At 36.9% G+C, this 19,286-nt stretch overlaps 1 protein-coding gene across 2 annotated transcripts in view; it reads right to left on the bottom strand.

Annotated features, from left to right (window-relative positions):
• The window catches only part of gstcd (glutathione S-transferase, C-terminal domain containing), a 44,656-nt gene that overhangs the window by 960 nt on the left and 24,410 nt on the right, over positions 1 to 19,286 (bottom strand). For both annotated transcript variants that reach the window (XM_088003994.1, XM_014999828.2), the window contains 6 exons: positions 14,019 to 14,134; positions 13,645 to 13,689; positions 12,840 to 12,968; positions 8,578 to 8,711; positions 4,550 to 4,580; positions 1,571 to 1,640 (listed from right to left, as the gene is read on the bottom strand). In XM_088003994.1, the coding sequence (XP_087860120.1) occupies positions 1,571 to 1,640; positions 4,550 to 4,580; positions 8,578 to 8,711; positions 12,840 to 12,968; positions 13,645 to 13,689; positions 14,019 to 14,134 (525 nt within the window). The remainder of the gene's footprint in view (positions 1 to 1,570; positions 1,641 to 4,549; positions 4,581 to 8,577; positions 8,712 to 12,839; positions 12,969 to 13,644; positions 13,690 to 14,018; positions 14,135 to 19,286) is intronic.

The following is a 19,286-nucleotide window of genomic DNA, read 5'->3' on the forward strand; positions in this document are numbered from 1 at the left end:
AATATTTTTATAGTAAATGAAATCCTCTATTGACCCCCAATGTTATATATTGCCAACGCTGCGATGCTTCTGCCTCTGAACTTTAATGTAGAAATGAGGTTCTTCTAGTCACACTCAGCATTTCTCTTCCTTCAAACACAGCAGGTCTGACTTAATACCAGCGAGCTAAACATTTCTCCGATGCGATTAGATTGCTAATCACATCAAATATGTTGGGACCAGGAGTAGCTCTTGACATTAATTCATTAATTGACAATTTGCAATATGTGTGCCGTATCAACATACACAGCATGAGCTGGGCTGTGGAGGATCAGATGCCAATTTAACTCAACTCCCAACCTATGCAAAGTGAGTATTTACTTACACATATCTAGTTCAGGTTTTTATTTTATGTATTTAATCTCTTCACAGAAGAAAAAAACAAAAAAAACTCCCACCTAAATTAGACACTGTCCATCGTCATGCTGCTTTGATGGTAAAAGCCTGACTAGCAGACTTAGGGAAAATAAGAAGAAAATGTTCTGTAATCTGATAGAAGAGAGCAGTGACAGGTGGTGTCAGACACATTAAAAAAAAGGCTTCAGATTCAAGAACCCTGGGGAGCTTCTCTGATTTAATGAAGCTTTGATAAAGTGGAAAGCTATCAACTTGAAAAAGGGTACTTAGCATAATGAAAACAGTTCTCAGTAAAGATCCTGCACAGGAGTGGAGGTTTCACACTTCCATCTGAATGGGACTCTGATCCGGCAGCTGATTGTTTCAGTCAGTTTTTTTTTTTCTTTTTTTGCTGTGTCAGAAGTTTTTAACACGTTTCACAAGATTAAAGCGTCATAGTGAGGTGATTGCAATACGTGAATGTTTACAGTGTAGAGTGGACTTACACTATTCTATTCACAATAGTTATCAATTGTGCATTGATAACTGAATCAGTGTACACCCACAGGAAATTTAACAAATGGATTCAATAGATTTCTCACAAAATGAAAAATGTCAATAAATAAAAGTACAATCTCAAGGTCCAGCTAAAGTAAATACAAGGACTTTTCTCTAATATAATTTTCAAATTAATTTAATTTTCTCGAATTTTGAGTTGAAATCAACTGAACAGTATTTTAAAGTGAAATGAACTGCATTAAACTGAGACCAGTTCAACTGAGATTTAGAACCTCAGACAAGTGGAAGTGGCTACTAGCAGATGCACAGTGACCGTGCATCTTTGACCCCAAAAACAGATTTTCTGGGACTTAAAATTGATATGATCTTTTGTAAGACCCCATAGAAACCTTCCATATAGAGATCCTAAGAATGAATCTCAGCTAAGAAAACAGAGAGAGAAAAATATCGCTTGGAACAAACAAAACAAAATACTTGATGCTTGGGAAAAAAAAGAAAAAAAAAAGAAAAACAAGTCAAGAAAATTAAAGAAACGAGTGCAAAAATTATTCACAGTTCACCATAATAAATAATGATATTAACTCAAAAGGACAGTAGGGATCCTTATACTTTAATGCCACAAATGTTTTGCATTATGGAGACGGGATGGGATAAAAGAGCAGATTATGAACAGTACCAATGAGGCGCCTCTCAGGTGGCAACTGGACCGCAGTCTGATCTGCAAAGCGGCAAAGGATCATGTGTTCCTGAGGAAGACAGGTGAAAAATAACTGTTTAATCTGGAAATACTGTTTATCTTGTTTGACCAACTTTTGAAACGATATACCTCGAGGCTGCAACAGTAGGCGCAACAAAGCCACGCATTTCAGGCATTTAAAGCATTCAGTGAAACCAAGATGGATGAATGGATTAGTTTTGCTTGTCTACTACTCCTACTTTAGCCTACACCTGCTTGAATCTGTGCACAGCCATGATGCAGATCTCGGCATGTTCCGCCTGTGAGGCGGGAAACATTCTTAGCACATCGCATGGTTAGGCACAATAAGCAAGGAGTCTGTCTGTTTTAGCTGTTTTAACACACACGTTTGCATTTACTGTCAAGATCTGTCAAGATTTTTTACACTATGCCCATAAAACTACAAGAATTTCCCGTTTTAAATGGAAGCAAAGCATGATTGCAGAGAGAAAGTAGTAATTCTTTTGTCAAGAATGCATCAAGAACATATCCTAACTAACAATCATCTTATTAGACCTGCGTAGCAACTGTGGAGTCAAAACAAAGTCCACCAGACGAGACTGGAGACATGGCGCGGTTTTGTAAATCTGTATAAACAGTGGCAAAAAGTGACACTGCAATCTCACCCGGCGTACTTAGCTCAGTGATGAGGGAACGATCCCGAAAATGAGATGTCTTACCTCGACGCGTCGCAAATCTTTTCGGCTCAAAAAAGCTCAACATTCCTCGACGTGGTTATTTTTACACACACAAAATCAAAGCCAGCACACCCAAACCTGCGGCTCCAACATTAGCAAGCAGACTAGCTAACAAGCCTCCATTAGTGGTTGTTGCCATGTACAAACCCCAGCAGCAGTCGCTGTGTCTGCCTTTTCCATAATACATGTCATTAGATATTGTGACATGGATCCGGCTTGCAGCTGTTTGTTTGCTCGTAATCATTTCCAGGTGACATGTTTCTAATTTATACGTTTGTTAAAAATAGTTTCCACACAGGAAATAATACGACTGCCAACCCCCTAGGAGTGAAATATGTGCATCCCTGTCAGCTTTCCTAACACACCCCATGAACCCAGGTAATTTATTTCCAAACAAAGGACACACTTTCCCCTTCTAAGCTTCTCCCTGTGTATGGTTCATGTAACAAGCGATTCAGCAGAGCAGTAAGTCATCTCTAAGCTGCCTCTGCTTTAATTGATCCCATTTTTCACAGTGCAGAGTAAATGCTGAATGCAAGGCCGTAAAGCAGAGCTGGCCCTTTACGTCTGAGCCGAGCACCAACACCTCACACCATTAACCCTTTACTTCACAAGCATCTGTCAGCATCTTGTCGTTTGCTTTAACTACTTTCGGTTCACAAGGACAACGGTGGTTCTGCTATAAAACAAGACAAGTGGGTGTCTGGGAGCAGAAGCACAGGGAACATCAGCAAAAGAAATAAAGTGTTGAAACGTGTTTGCGCCGTTACGGGGCTCCCGCATCAAAAGTTGTGAGTTTGTTTTTTGTTGTCATTTTGTTTAATCTTGTTTTTCTCTCGATGATAAAAACAAAAGTAATAATCTACAATCTCAGAAAATCAGTATCATACAATAGTATGCACACGCTTTAAGATTTTTCACGTTTCTTAACGTTATAGCCACTTTTACTTTTTTATGAACACTTTTATGTGACAGAACAACACAAATAATTATAATAATTGTAAAGTTGAGAAAAAAAAAATATGATACAGCCACGTTTACACCAAAATGAAAATAGAGTCTTTGAGTCTACTGATAGCAACGCTTTGTTACATTTGAGGGTAACAGAATAAAGAGGTTTGAATATAAATGCATGTTTTATTTCTACAGAAAACAAAAATAATGAAAACCCTGCACTATTCTTTTCTTCTACATAAGAATTGCAAACAAAAGTGTGTGTGCTTGCAACTTGACACAATGTGGAAAAGGTTGAAGGGGGATGAAAACTTTTGCAAGGCACTGTATACTATTCTCTGTGCCAGTCAGCCCATGTAAGGGTCCTGCTCTGCACCAAGGAAGAGAAGCTGGCTCAGTGTTTTGACACATCAACCTGAGGTTGCCATGGTTAGGACCTGCAGCTACTTTACACAGATTTCCCCCTCGGGGGCTCTGACAGGTCCCATAGATCACTTTGGGACAGCCTCTCCCTGAAGAGCAGCATTGTGCCTGTGCTGAGCGATAAAGGCCTGAGTGGCTGGAGGGTGTGAACTCCTCCCTTGTAAAAGCCTGCATAAGATTCGTTCACCAAGACAGAAATCAGTGTAAAGATAGCATTAGCTCTGTTCACGTCTGATTAAAAGAAAAAAATAAATAAATACAACTTTAGCTTGCCAGAAATATATTAATCATTCAGGAGAAGTATATTAAAAAAATAAATTACATTTAAGCTGAATATGACCATAGGACCCTCAATATTGTGTTGTTTTGTTTAAGCCAAATAATGGAATTTAGTCTTGCCCGCAAATACTGGTAACACAAATATATTCAACTTTATAAGTAAAGGATTTATATATTATGTGTGAAACTCAAACTATTTCCTAATTAGTTTTAATTTCAGAGTCTTATCTAACTTGGACATGCTGACTAACTGTTGATATCTACAGAATAAGAATATCTTTAGCTTTTAATGGGTCAGTGATTTGCTAAAATTTGAGCATTTTTCTACCACTGAATGTTTTTCTTTTCCACTTTGGTTAATTCGAGACGTCAACAAAAAAGTATCGAACTACGAGAAGAAAAAGAAAGCATAGGAAGTGTAACGATGAAGACATTAGGAAGATAAACCCACAGCTACTGAAGGCTCCCATCTATGTGAACATTTCACAAATCTGTAAGAACTGTGCTTTATTTGATACAAAGTAAAATTGAATTGGTGGAGATGTATTCAAAGTGTAAAGCATACCTTGGATGTGAGAGTCTCTTGAAACATTTTGCTGTAAAAACAGAAGACAAAACATGTTAAAGTATATAAGAGAAAATAATGTTTTTGCCATGCAAATAGAGAACTGTAAAAATGAATAGCCACATTTGGTCATTTTTCGCCTTCACAGGTTTATAAACGGGAGAATATGTAATTATTTGTCTGTGTGCGTTTGTGAAGTAATCAAAAGATATTATTTGATCAAATCTGGTAATATTTAAAGAATCATCACAAAGCTAAAAAATAAGTCAAGAGGCAAAACATTACAGATGGCACCGTTCTTGTTTTCTTAGGGTCAGTCTGCAAATTTAGCACCAATCCCATTGGTATATTAAAAAAGTAAAAAGCTTAAGGGACAATTTGTGATTGCAAGTATTAGGTGTATCAGCTTCTAATAACAGAGTGCCAGCAAAATACTTTCCAAACCATTACACATCCACCAGTAACCTTAATTTGATTAATGTTCTCCAAATTCTGACCTCAATATTCAAATGTTGCCACTGAAATAAAATAGTCATTGTACCAAGCAACATTTTTCCAATTTGTTACTGTCTAATTTTGTGCAAATCATAGGTTCTAACACCCGTTTTTCACCAAAAAGGAGGAGGTGCTCTTCTTCTTCTGCAGCTCACTGGCTTTAGGGTTCAACAAGTTGTTGTTCATACCTCTGATATCCTTCGTATCTTGTTTCAAACAAGATTGGATCTACTTTTGTCTTTCCATCACACTTCACCAGCCTGCCTCTGATGTTAAAGCATAGTCATTCTCACCACAGCAGGTGCTAAATGAATATTTTCTCTTTTCTGGGACATTCCCTGTAATTTGTGCTTAGCTTAAACTGAAGAAAGTCGCTTTTATATTAAAAGCAATCATGTGGTGTGTTTATATTCCGTGTATATGACAAGCCTCAAATCACCTTAACTCAACTGGAATGAGGTTCAAGTCATTCCAATTCAGCTAAACATTTTCCTCTACTCCAGTCAAAGAATAGCTTAGAGCGGTATTTCCCAACCCTGGCCCTCAAGATACATTGCCCTGCATGTTTAGGTGCTTCCCTGCTTCAACACACCTGATTCCAATTGATGGCTAATTAATAGGGTTTTATTGAACTGCAATCATCTGAATCAGGTGTGTTAAAGCAGGGAACCATCTAAAACAGTCAGGGTAGAGCGCTGTGGGATCCACAGTTGGGCACTGTTGGCTTAGAGATATTATTCCAACATGATGCTTAAAGCAAATGAGTCATTCCAGACTGTCTGAAAAATCTGTGACAAGGAGTTTCAAACTTGTGAAAAATTGACTCAATGGAAAGAAAATAAACATTAAGATATAAAACATCAGAATCTCTACTTGTAAAACTACATGCACAAATAAGAGGAAGCTGAATATTATATTGCAATATTTCTGAAAGGCCATATATTTCATGTTTATAGCTGCTCAGGCCACATGAGTGTGTGTGTGTGTGTGTGTGTGTCCTCTTTTTGTGAGAGTCAATTTTAATGGACAAAGCTCTCACAAATAAAACCCATGAATTTTAGAAGGGGAAAAAAAAAAGATAAAACAAACACAAATAGAGCTCATGATTTCATAGAGTAATTACTTTATCCCTGGGAAAGAAGTCAGTTTATTTTTGAAGGATAAAATGCAGTTTATCCGTCACAAAGTTTGGTTAATGTTTGATGTTAATTAAAATTCAACAAGCGCTGTGTCAAGGGTTAAGAGTCAGCCCGGTCACATGGAGGATCATTTGGAAGCATTAATATAAATGGGAAGCTGAGTTTCACAGCTCATAAAAACCTGCAAACTTTTTGGAATGTAGACACCTGCAGAATGCACACATGACTACCTGGAATATGACCCTAAGCAAAAAAAAAAAAAAACACTAAAAGTGTCATGATTGACTGAGTCAGGTGTGCAGATCCTTTCCACATGTTGCCTGCAGAAACATCTTCGTATTGCTCCCACAAACATCTTGCTGTCATTCTAACAAGAAGTTATGAAGGATGAAGAGCTGAGTTGGCAAAAGAAAATTGAGATACTTGCACTAGGCAGTTGATTGCTGCTTCAGCTGTTTAAATGTTTGTAATGGTGCTTCTTCTTAGTAAATATCACATTTGAATAAAAATGCTAAAATAAAACACAAAGTGTTTCCCAGTTTCCCAGACTTTGTCATTGTTATAGCAAATATCTGTATACAGTCCAATTTTACTTGGATTATTTATGTCACACTAGATATATAAGGTGGCTTGCTCCCTAGAAAGGACCACCCAGACACAGGGATTTGACACTTACAGAAATGTTATAGCAGCTAATCTAACAATAGTACATATTTGGAGAATAAGGATTAATTTACTCTCTTAAACAGCCAAGAAGATTAAAAAACAACTGGCAATGGAGCAGATCACTATGCCGTCCTCCATTGTCCATTGAAGCTTCCTCTGCTGGAAGATAATAAGACTACTTCAGCATTGATGACAAAAATACCATTTAAAACTTCAAGTATGCACACATTCTTGGCTGTCTCTGTTATTAATCGAAACACTTCAAATCAAACAAGGAGATAAGTTACTCTGAATCTAATGGTCCTTTGTCGATCTGGAGGACATTTTCAATATAAATGAAAATGTCTTAAATGCACTTAAATGCAGCCACAAGCCTTAACACTAAGCTGCCGAAAAAGAAAAAAAAAACAATAAAAGGCTGATGCAGCTGGAGTCTTAAATGGTCTTGAGTAAAAATGCAGAATGAGACTTTTAAAGTGTGGTACTCAAGATGGCTCTTGAGGCAAGCACCTGTCTGAGGTACCACACCACCAGCTATCTTTATATTCCCTTATCTTTTTTTAAGGAAAAGGTATTTCCTTAAAAAAATGAAAAGAAAAAAATCCAGGCTGCCTAGCTTAGTTGAAGATCAAATTTGTGGATAAGTTGACACAGGTGATGGTCTAATTGAAGCGTAATTATCTTACTATGTCATAGTAACACATGGCTGATATACGAGAGAGTTACAGGAGCAACACTAGAATTGCCTGCTGTTTCAGACATCTAAGCTTAGTGTTACTACCTGGAGACAGGCAGAGAGGTTTCATTGTAAAATTATTACTTACTGCAGCTTAAAGATGAGTGTGACCTGTCGGTTCCAACATTTTTTTTTTTTTTGTGCGAGTTCAACAAAATCTTTCAGTATTTAAACTATAGTTCTACATATTCTAAAAATGCAAAATTGACATAGAATGAACAAGAAGAAGTCAGTAAAATATCCCACACAGCACCATTCCTTCCAACCTGACGCCTGGAGCATCATTTGCTGCACCAGCTTCTCCACCATAAAACGCCAACGTTACATCAGCACTCCCACACGACGGCTTTGTTTCCCAGCAATCAGTTGCATTGAGTTGTTTTAGCAGCTGTCTGCCTTGTTATGACTGTAAGTTCTAACAGCATTAAGCAACCAATCAACTTCAATTACGCTCAGTGCATCCTCCTGTTTCTCACTGTCTGATGGTGCGTTGCGTTTTCTCTTTCACTTCTAACTGAGCAGCATCGTCCAAGCAGCCGGATCGAGGGGCATTTTTCTGTTCAAGTGAATATTGCATGTCACAAGTCAAGAGCGATTTCAAGCAGATTTCCATTCCAGTCTATTTATATTACCCCTGACCGCCTCTTTGGAGCTGACAAGAAGACTGAAAATGTGAGGGACGGACCCTGCAGAGGAGGTGATGTGACACCGCTGCCTCAGACTGTCAGCGGTGCTGATAAAAAACGGGAGCCGAACAAAAACGCAGCGACAAGACAGATTATCTCTATGTGAGAGCAGAAATGGAGTCAGAATGAATTTGGGAATAATAGACAGCAGGGGCTGAACAAGGAAACTAAAAAAAAAAAAAAAAGTCAAGGGAGGAGGGGGGAAAGGAGGCAGCATTAATCTGACATGAGACTAACAAGGTCACAAACAACATTTTAAGCTTAGGGAGGTGGCTCTGGAGGGAGGAGTGGAGGAAAGGCACAGACCTCTTAGGGAAGGTGAACTTGACTGCATTCTGGATGAAGCCGTAGCAACAAGGACTGATGATGAAGGCGGCTCCCGCCTGGATGCAGTGCTCCAACACCATGTCTGTCGCAATCCCACACGCATGAAGGGCAACCTTCATTAGAGCAGACAAAGACAAAACCCAAACAGTGTAATTCAACTAAAAAAGTCTAATTTTTCTTATTAAAAACTTTTTTTTTAAGAATATAAACTGAGAGCACGTATTATTGATCCCCACTGATTACTTCATAAAGGCTGCTGCATGTAAAACTCCAAACTTGCAGACATCGGGAGCTCCAGCAAACAAAAGCATTGATGCTTTCAGAGCAGAAACACGAATGCATCAAGATTCCCATTGAGAGGGTAAACTGTGGGTGGTGATAAACACCTGCCCCTGCATTAGTAATGCTCTGCTTATATCAGGAACAGCTGAAGGGGACTAAAAGACCCAAGAATGTTTCTTGTCTCTGTCTTCCAGCTATTTTTTCCCCAGTTAAGAACATCTGCATATATATATATATATATTTTTTTTTTGTTAAAAGATGTTTTTCCAATTTGCTAAAAAGAGCTTAAATTAATAAATATCTATTTGAGAAAATCCACAAAGGTTCTCAGTTGCACACTGAGATTGCTAAGTCTATGTTCTGCTCCCGTTTTCCAAGAAGTTGTCATGTCTGAGAGTCTGAATGGAAAACATCTTGACAGCAGAGCCACACAACAGAGGTTCGGAGCTGATCAGGGTGGGATTAGAACAGCTGGCCGGAGCTCCTCCTCCACATGGGGAAGGGGAAATACAGACAGCCTGAGCGACATCGCTAAAGCCACTCTCTGTCACTGGTATGTCTAGACAGGAAGACATTTGGCAATGCTCTGCAAATCTTTATGAAAGTTGGAGCCTATGCACAATTGTTTTCACATAATCTTCGTGGAAGCATGAGCTCTAAGATGCAAAAATGTATATTTCACTCAAAATAGAAAACCACAGAAACAATATGTCACATACAAACAAGAACAAACACGCTAAGATTGCAATGTAGCACTACAAATGCACGCCACACTTTCAAAACGTTTTTTTTTTTGTAAGATATGTTGAACTTTTTTTCCTTTTATTTCACAATTATACACTACTTCACGTCATAAAAGACTCAAATACATTAAAGTCATTAAAGTTTAACAAAATTAAATATGAAAGAAGTTCTACAAGTATCTATACTTAAAACAGAAGATAGTAAGTTGTGTACTGACTTAAAAAAAAGAAACTTAAAAGAATTCTCTAAATAGAGACTCGGATTTGGAAATGTTTCTCACCAGGGACAGACACTGATACAGAAAAGCCAAACAGGCGCAAGAAAAGCAGCTCTTAAAACCTGCTTAATGTGACAACAAACACATCTAAAGGACACTAAAAAGCCCATCAAACATCAGCTTTATGTAGATAATTAAAGTAGATCAGTCATACAGGACTAAATTCTAATGTGATGTTTTGACCTTTGCCTTTATCGACACAAAACCACATTAGTCAAACAGAGGTGCATGAGCAACACGTTTTGATAATTATTTATGCATTTAAAGTGAAAAACATTTCTGCTTGATCATTTTCAAGGGATGCTTTATCTCTTTAAATTGGCAATAATGAAGCCTTTCCACAGTCCATGTCTATGTTTTACTAATTGAATATGCACAATGATTATGTTTCATTTAAAATCATTTATTGCAGCTGTGTTCGTATGTATGAACAAGTATGGCTAAGTGCCATCTCTGCAGAGTCTGGGGGTAGAAAACATTAATTAGTATGCCCTAAGCATGAGGGCACTTGTAAAGCTAATTCTTCATGAATCAATTTTTCCTCAAGTAAAAAAAAAAAAAAAGACTGCCAGTGTGTCACTGCGTTCACTAAATAGATACATCATAGCAATAATAAGGCTACAAGAGTCTATTTTGTTCAAATAATCCCTCCTCTCTCTGCATCCATCCATGCATAAAAACAGTAAATTCCTGCAATCATCTCATATTTCATCATAACAACTTTCTGCCAAATTGCATTTCAAACTTTTTTTTTTTTAGGTTTGGAAGCTTTTCTTTTTTGCTGTGTTCTAACACCATCAGTCTTGTCATTATAAACCAATAAAGCCGCAAGACATTTGACAAAGCACATATTTTGTTCCCACGAACATAAATCTACTGGCAGAATCAATTGTATACAAGCAGAAAATCTGAGCACAGTCAATAATAGCTTAAGCTGAAACAAAATCCAAATTACCTTCGAGCTCCACAACCTTTCTGCTCCTTAATACTCAAAATTAGAGAAATAAAGAGAAACATCTCAATGGATCATGTACACACACATGCACATGTTTGCATTTCTACCCTTTTTAGAACTTTGCATTGGCTTCCATTCATTTCAGTAACTGCATTAATGCATGACCTAGACATTTTCCCTAACAATTACTAGTCCTTTCCTAACCTTATCCAGAATTGTATTCACATTTTACCTCTAAACCCAACCCTAAACAAAGAGGGCCCACATACATTTTAATTTGCCTTTAAAGCTGCGGTATGCTAACTGGAAACAACCAATCAGAGCCAGGAGGTCGATCTTAGTGCTGTCGATCAGCAGCCATGTGGCACTGCTTCCCACTTTTTTAGAAGTTGGTCAGTTTTAGTATTTTCTGAAATCTCAGTTTTTTTTTTTCTGTTTGATGCATGTTTATGATTTGACCTTTCTTAAATTGACATTTTGCCTCGATGTCCTGTCACTTTGCTGCTGTTACACCTGAATTTCCTCACTGTGGGACAATAAAGGATATTTCTATTGTATTTTCTTCTAAATATGCAAAAACCTTTAACATTAAAGACAGTAAAACATACATATAGATTAAATTATGACCCATTCTTTCAATTAGCATGTAGAAATAAACCTAACTGACCAAAAATAAGAAATATTTAATCTGATTTAATATCTGACAGTGGAAAAAAAAAAAAGAAAAAAGAAAAAAAAGGTTGCATCTGCTGTAACTATTTGTACAGCAGATGTAAATATCTGGTTTCCACTGTATGTGTTTGTGTGCCCAAAAGGTTTCTTCACCCTGCTACAACTTTAGCACTTGAGCTGTGAAATGTAAGCCTGGAGGAGCAGATGCTAAAATAAGGTTTTTGGATAATTAACATTCCGAACTGAACGTGACTAAAAATGGCGCCATGCATAATGCATGAAGGAGTTAAGCCTACTGTGATGAGTGGCTCCTTCAAGGTACTGTGCACTTGCATAAGAACACTGAACAAAAGTCTGCAGCTAAAACAAAAACAACTGAATAAAGCCTCTTTCATTCATACATGAACACGGTATCAGCATATCTATCAGTCAATAAGTTTATTCACTCGATTTAACAAATTTCATTATTAATGTACAAATACGTTCTCTTATAAGACTTACTCTACATGGGTGAAAAGGAAGCAAGGAGAAGAACAATCTTGTAGAAACCTGACACTTTCTCAATAATTACAATAACAAATTTCATGGCCGCATACATTAAATTAACAATATAAGTTGCGAACAATATCAATCTCCTCATTGTTGACTCAAAAGTGTGTAAGACTGATAACATAAATAACAAATTGCATCATCTGCATTTGAAAAAAAAAAGAAGGTAATTTTAAGTACAGCATGTTTTATGTTGGCATGTAATTTGTTACATCACAATGCAAAATGAATTATTGTTTCGGTGGAATTTAAATGCAGGGAAATATTTTACCGTCATGGCAAAGAAACACATGTTTTCTTGCAACTACATTAACAGTATTGACCAAGTATAGCAGGCCTGTTATGAGTCAGTAGTTACAGTGGTGTTCAAGAATGCACTCCCCTCCCCGAACCACCGTTGGTATTTCTTCAAATCCTGAAGATTTTAGTTTGAAAACCCCAAGGCAATCAAACAGCACAAACACGCCCCAGGACAAAGTCGAATTCAACTCTCCCAATTTATTCCAACATTTTGACAAATATGCCAATGTCAGCTTTACCTGAGGGGCTCTGTATGTTTACAGCACTTTTCTGGCTTTAAGTGGTAAATTATTTCTTTGTTATAATTGCTTTAAAATTTGTTTCAATTCTGTTCTGTTGTTTTCTAACTGTATTTGAAGTGATTATCAGTTTGTCCAGAGAATCTGACGGGCATCACACGGAGTAAAGAACAGAACTGTTGCGAAACTTGTATTTTTATTTTTTTTTACATGTATCACTCACCCCAATCTGAAACGGTCCAGTAAAGTAATCCAAATTGGCCTGAAGGAAACCAATGTTTTTCAGGCCGAGCTCAGTGCTGCGACGTTGGGCTCTAACCAAAGACTCCTCTTTGTTCTCTATGAGGATGATCTGCAATGAAAACAGGAAAATATCAAACAGCAACATTTTTTAAAACAGTTGAAATCAGCAGTAATGCAATCAGAGGATTGTGATGTTTAATATGAAGAAAGGAAAAAAGCCATAATATTGTGTTTTGATAAAACAGAGAATTTCCTTAGAAAGCCACTTTTAAAACGCATAATGACACAATAATTTACTTTGATAAGTAGTATTACAGTCTGTTAATCCAAAATAATTATTTAACCTCATCTGAAAATGTTCTGCAGACAATACGCATTTTGTGATTTTATTAAGGGGCTCCTACTAATCTTTGCCAGTAAAGCACAACCTATAATGATTATAAGGAGAGGTGGGTAAACTACCCAAAAACTGTATTCAAGTAGGAGTAAAACGACTTCAACATATTTTTACTCAAGTAAAACTAAGAAATAACAATCTAAGAAATTACTCGAGAGTAAAAAAAAAAAAGTATTTCCTAACAGAGAAACGTCTATTGGGATAAAATGTCTACAAGAGAGATCACTAGTATCACAAGGAACAAAAAAAATCCTGGATAGAATCCCTCTTTTATTTAGTTTTATTTAACCTAGAAAATGGAGAACAGCTTATTGCTGTACTCTCTGAACACACACACACACACACACACACACACACACACACACACACACATATTAAGATACTTTACCTGGCAATCTGGAAGTGTGTGAGCCAGAACAATCCCCACATGACCCTGAGGGAAAGTAAAAGAACAAAATAAGGGAAACAGAAACATCCAACATAAGCACAAAGCACATGGAAAGGCCCCATAAACTAAACATGAACTCTCCTGGTCTTTATAAAAATCCTTTCAAGGGTGCTGCTCAGTGTGCCTGCTTTCAGCTTGTGTGACTGACGTGACCCAGCAACAACATCCACCTGACTGGAAATGACGAGCACGAGTAATTGCGAGGGATTGTTCCATTTCAAATGGTCACTAATGAAGCAGCGTCTAATGTGGCTGTAGTCAGATGGAGCATCATGTGCGCACGGTTTAATAGGCTGATGGATGAGCATCAGTACCGTTCCACTGCAGAAATCCACTATTGTGTCGCCCGGCCTGGCTAGCTCCGTCACCATCGCAGCCAAGTTATTTAGCTGTTGCATTTTCCTGACGGCTCGGATGTCAGACATTTTTCCTGAAAAGAAACGTAAACAAAACACACACAAGTCATTTGGCCAAAAATGACAAAGCAACAGATTTTTGTAAACACTCAATTCAATTGAATAGTTAGTGAAGGAATAAGATTTATGAATGTAAGGCTTTGCAAAAAGCATTTAGACCTCAGGAAATTTGTTCAGATTTTCTCATATTACAACCACAAACTTTAAATATTCACAGAATAAAACCAGTAAACAGCACTCTAAATCTGATTTAATGTGAACTTGTACTTTTTATCTTGTAGCGTGTTCAAAAATCAAGAAAGATGCTAGTTACAAAAATCCAACTGTGATTTGATTTTTTTTTTTTTTATGTCTTTACTTTCATGTCGTCAGCCTTTCCTTTCCTTCTGAAAGCTGCTCAAGTCGTGATTTACAGCAAACAATTTTTGTGGAATAGTAACAGCACAACAATGAAAAGGCCTCCACTGACCCGGCAGCACGATCCGTGTGATCCCAGCAAACTGACTGCTGCAGCTATTTCTGTGTTTGTGGCAAAACTTTTTATTGCAGTGTAAACAATATGTGGCCAATTAGCCCAGAGCAAACTGCAACCTTCTGGCACACAACGCTGGCATTTAGCCTCTGCCATGTTGTTTCTGATTTATGAATCCAAATTGATGAGGGTTTCATTTACCCCTGCCCCCCCTCCGAGTCACAAAAATGAAAATATCAAAACAGAGACACGCTCTCTCGCTGCCCTTTGGACTGCGTTGTTTGAGACAACAGGTGACCAGATGAAGATGATTCCAGTCTAATTCAGCCAGAGTCGGATCAAACCATTCCCATGTGTTAGAGCGCAACCAAAATGCAACAGAGAATCGGTGGCCAGATTTCAAAACTACTGCCCACAGATGTTCTTCGTCCACTTTTACGAAGCATTAAATATACTTTCACTACAAAGAAATATCAGCAACATACTTGTATTTGTAATGTTGCTGGAGACGAATCCAAAAAGACTGGCAGCTCATTGCAACAAAAGAAGAACCTAGAAAGCCTTATGAGATAAACACAAATGAACACAGCGCTTTCAAGGAGAACTAAAAATTAATTTAACAAAAACAGAACGTAATTTGACATGAAACAAAATTTGTTTCAAGACATTTCTAAGACTAAGAACAGTTGTGCTAATTAAAAAAAAACATTTTAATCAATACTTAAGAGCTAAAATACAAATATATATTTAAAAATAAAAAAAGATACATTTGCTGTGGGTATTTAAGAAGCCAAAGCAAAGATTCATTTGTAAGCAGAAAATAAAAATTAAATTCACAGTTCACTAGCAGAGGCTTTAATAAATTTGGGAGACTTACACATTTTACTGAGTATGTTCCTCGATAATACAAACACAATATTAGCTATTAATACAAAAGAAAATAAACATTAAAAGCTAAAAAAGAAAACTTTAGGTTCCTCATCTTCATGACGCAGGCTAAAATGGACAGACGAGTTAGAAAATCCGCAGCCCGCTGCACCTCGTCAGGTTTCACATTTGCATTCCTGCTCTCTCAAATTCAGGTGAATTTCGTGTCTTTCTGACTTAAAGTGGAGGAGGCAGCATACTTAAACATGTTTTTGTTTCCAGATTCAGTCTGGGCTCTTGGGCTGGATAGAGGGAATTAGTGCTGGGAGCACTTACCTGGAATAGCTTTTTAAATAAAACATGCCAGTGCTTGAGTGTGCTGGAGGACAAAACCGACCTGTCCAACCCAAGCACACAACATATGCAGGTCTAAGTAAGACTACTCGTGTTTTCTGCAACTCTTATCATCCAGTGATCGACGTTTAATTCAGCTATGCATTTACAACAATAAATGTGTATATCATTAACCTGATTTAGTGAGGATGATTAAATAAAATAGCAATTTCTTCATAATTTCAAAACTATTGCAACATTTTGTGTTTGAAATAGAAAATACCTTATTGCACTTACACTGTGTATTCATATGCTTACTGGCATTTAACAAAGGGTTTTCTTTAAAGGAAAGCCCAAAATTATTCATACTTTGAGCAGAATTGGATAATTATTCTCGACCAACCAAGAAGTTTCAATTTCAGGGAAAAAAAACTTCCAGTTTTATTTATAAGTTAATGAATCGCAAGTCAAAACTGCTGATTGCAATATACATATCGTAAAAAAACCGCCTGGGCTACAATAGGTCTTATTGTACATAAGCATTCATCTTCTCTATGCAACACAAAATGTATTGGAGGTGTTAAGGTGGTTGAGGTTTTAAGAAACTAAACCCAAGTTGTTTCAGAGACAAAACAGCAGACATTTACCTGAAGCAACATTAATTACTAATTTCTATCTTTCTATCTTTATTAGCAGTTGGTCTCCCCAATGAAAAAAGATAGTAGCCCATTTTAATTATTAGTTTATTCATCACAAGTCACAATTGTCAGAATATTACCAATACTCACATATTTTCCATGCTTTCCTATTCCTAATATTGTACAGGCCTACATTAAACCCAAATCTGTATGGGATGTGACTCATTGTGAGCTTAAATTTATGGAAAGAAACCTGAGAAGCAGCTTTGTTACCAGCTCTGTGAATGTTTTAGTAACAAAGCACAACAGGAGAGTCTATTCTAAGCTGACATCAAATCTGAAGTCACATCTTTAGTCACCTCAATAGTTCTGGAAATCGTTTCCCCTCTAGTTAAAACTAATTAGATTTTACTGGGCAATAGATGTTGTTCTAAAAACATCTAAAGAAACAAACTAAATGGTGTGACTAAAAATAACTCCTCAGCATCAATAGGAATGTCTAACGAGGTGGTGATGAAACCAGACTAAAAGTCTTTAAATGTGTTTTCTTATGTGTAAATTAAAACCAATTAACATAAAAAAATTCTTGAAACTACAGAGAAGATGAGCAGGAATCCAAAGTCAGCTTCAGCAGTAACACATTGAGTAGTTACTGAGTTGCATAAAGGAAGGATCACAGTGGCCATCGTCCAAACCATCGTCATAGCTACTGCAGACATGCCTGCAGTTACACATGTTTTATCACAGCAGGCTTATATGTCTCCTGAAGCTCAGTGAAGAGAAAACATGCTGTGGCAGCATCACTGGGGTAGATTGCAGATCTATTAGTCTTTATCTGCTCTGCTAAAGGGTGCCCAGTACTTCTGCACCTGGAAGGAAGCCACCATTAAAATGTGAAGACAAAGCTGTGGCAAAGGGGGAATGAGCAGGATCCTGCTCTGATTCCTCACAGGGTATTTATGGGGTTACGGATTCCATCACAGAAGGAACGTTCTTTTTATATATATATATATATATATATATATATATATATATATATATATATATATATATATATATATATATATATATAATACACTTTTTGACATTTTTTTCTGTCATTTGTAATTTCTTTTTTGAAAAGAAAGCAAAAATATTTTTTTCAATTAAAATCGTAAATCAGATGTAGTGTGAAAATTTTTTTTGATTTCTGCAAATGCAAATGGGACTCTCCCTCTCAAAACTGTTTTTTGGTTGTACTGACAAAAATAAAAATAAACATGTTTGCATGGCACTCTTTATAGAGTGCCATGCAAACATGGCACTCTATAAAGGTTTGAAGACATTAAAGCAGACTAACATTGAACCCACACAGGAAAAGAGCAGCAATACTCTTACTTGCATCAGTAGTTTCAGTTTTATCTCCTCCTTTTGTGTTAAAGACCTAAGTATATACCAGTACCTTTCCAATATTTGAAGAATAACGTTTCACATATTTCCTTAAAACACACCTGCAGAGCATTAAGACTGTGTAATAACTAGCAGGTGCAATCCTCTGGCATAGGTTGTCCATTTTGTTGCCACTGCAAATACGAATCCCAGAGAAGAGAAAAGTGACTTAAAATGTGCTTATTGCAGAAATGCTCCAAAACACCAAATCTATTGCAAACAAATATGGTGTCACAGACAGCCATGTTTACAGAGGGTAAGATAAAAAAACAAAAAAACAGCTTAAAATCCAAAAAAACTATCAATGCGGTCTTTTTTTGCTTGAAAATGAAATAATGCAAATAATACAAAGAAACATGCATTACATGATGGTTCATTCTTGGATGAGGTGATTGTGCATCTGGAGGAAAACAAAAAACATTCAAGCACAAAGTTTGCATTTAGAAACTGTGATATTCAAGTCTAACTTTACTTTTCAGAAGACATGCTTATGTATATACTGTGCTGCACAAACATATTTTTGAGAAACAGAAAACAGATTGTGTTGAGTTTTATCTGCCCGGTCTGTCCCCCTGCAGCTTTTTTGCTCTTGCCATGAATGTTGGTAGCAATGTATCAGGGCAAGTGAGCATCGCTAGGAACAATTTGAATGATCGTTTTTACCTTTACATATGAAACACAAAAAACATCTATTAAAACCCAAACATGTAAAAGAAAGACTAAAAAAAGAGGAGTCAGTGTTTTTCTAAAGACTAAATGAAGCTGGATTTAGCAACCGTGGCTCCTGTGACACATCCTAATGTGAGAAAACAAACTATGTTTAATGTATGAGCCTGGAAGAGTGCAAACTGCTGATGTTCCAAGTGTTGAGAGCTGCACACTTGGGGTTTGTAAGAGTAAAATAACGATATAAACAGAGCTGCTGACTCCCAGAGAAACAACTTACTGGCTGATCGGAAAATTTCCAAATATGGGTCCAACTGGATAAAAAAGAGAGAGAGCATCATTGTAAAATGACTTTATTTCAGTAGCTCAATTCAAAGAGTGGAACCCACGTTATATAGTTTACAGACAGAGTATTAGATTTCAAGCATCTGATTAGTTTGCTTCCAGCTAAAGCGGAGAAATTCAAGAGCACCAGCAGAAAAGTGACAGGCAATCGAAGCATGTATATTTACAGAAAAATAAAAACATAAGAATGAAATAATCTACACTAAGGGCAAAACTTATGACATACAATACTGTACAACTATAGATTAATAAAGTTTCTATCTATCCGTCTATCTATACGTCTGATTTGACTATTAACTATAGACAATTGCTAAGAGTAATTATTAAAGGGGACCTATTGCATAATGCATAGTTTTGTAGTTCCAATTGGGTCTTCAGTACCTCTGAAAACAATCCAAGCACAAAAAAAAACTACCC

This window comes from Poecilia mexicana, unplaced genomic scaffold (assembly GCF_051168715.1).
Source record: "Poecilia mexicana isolate PSO_F unplaced genomic scaffold, ASM5116871v1 scaffold_1, whole genome shotgun sequence".
Taxonomy (NCBI): domain Eukaryota; kingdom Metazoa; phylum Chordata; class Actinopteri; order Cyprinodontiformes; family Poeciliidae; genus Poecilia; species Poecilia mexicana.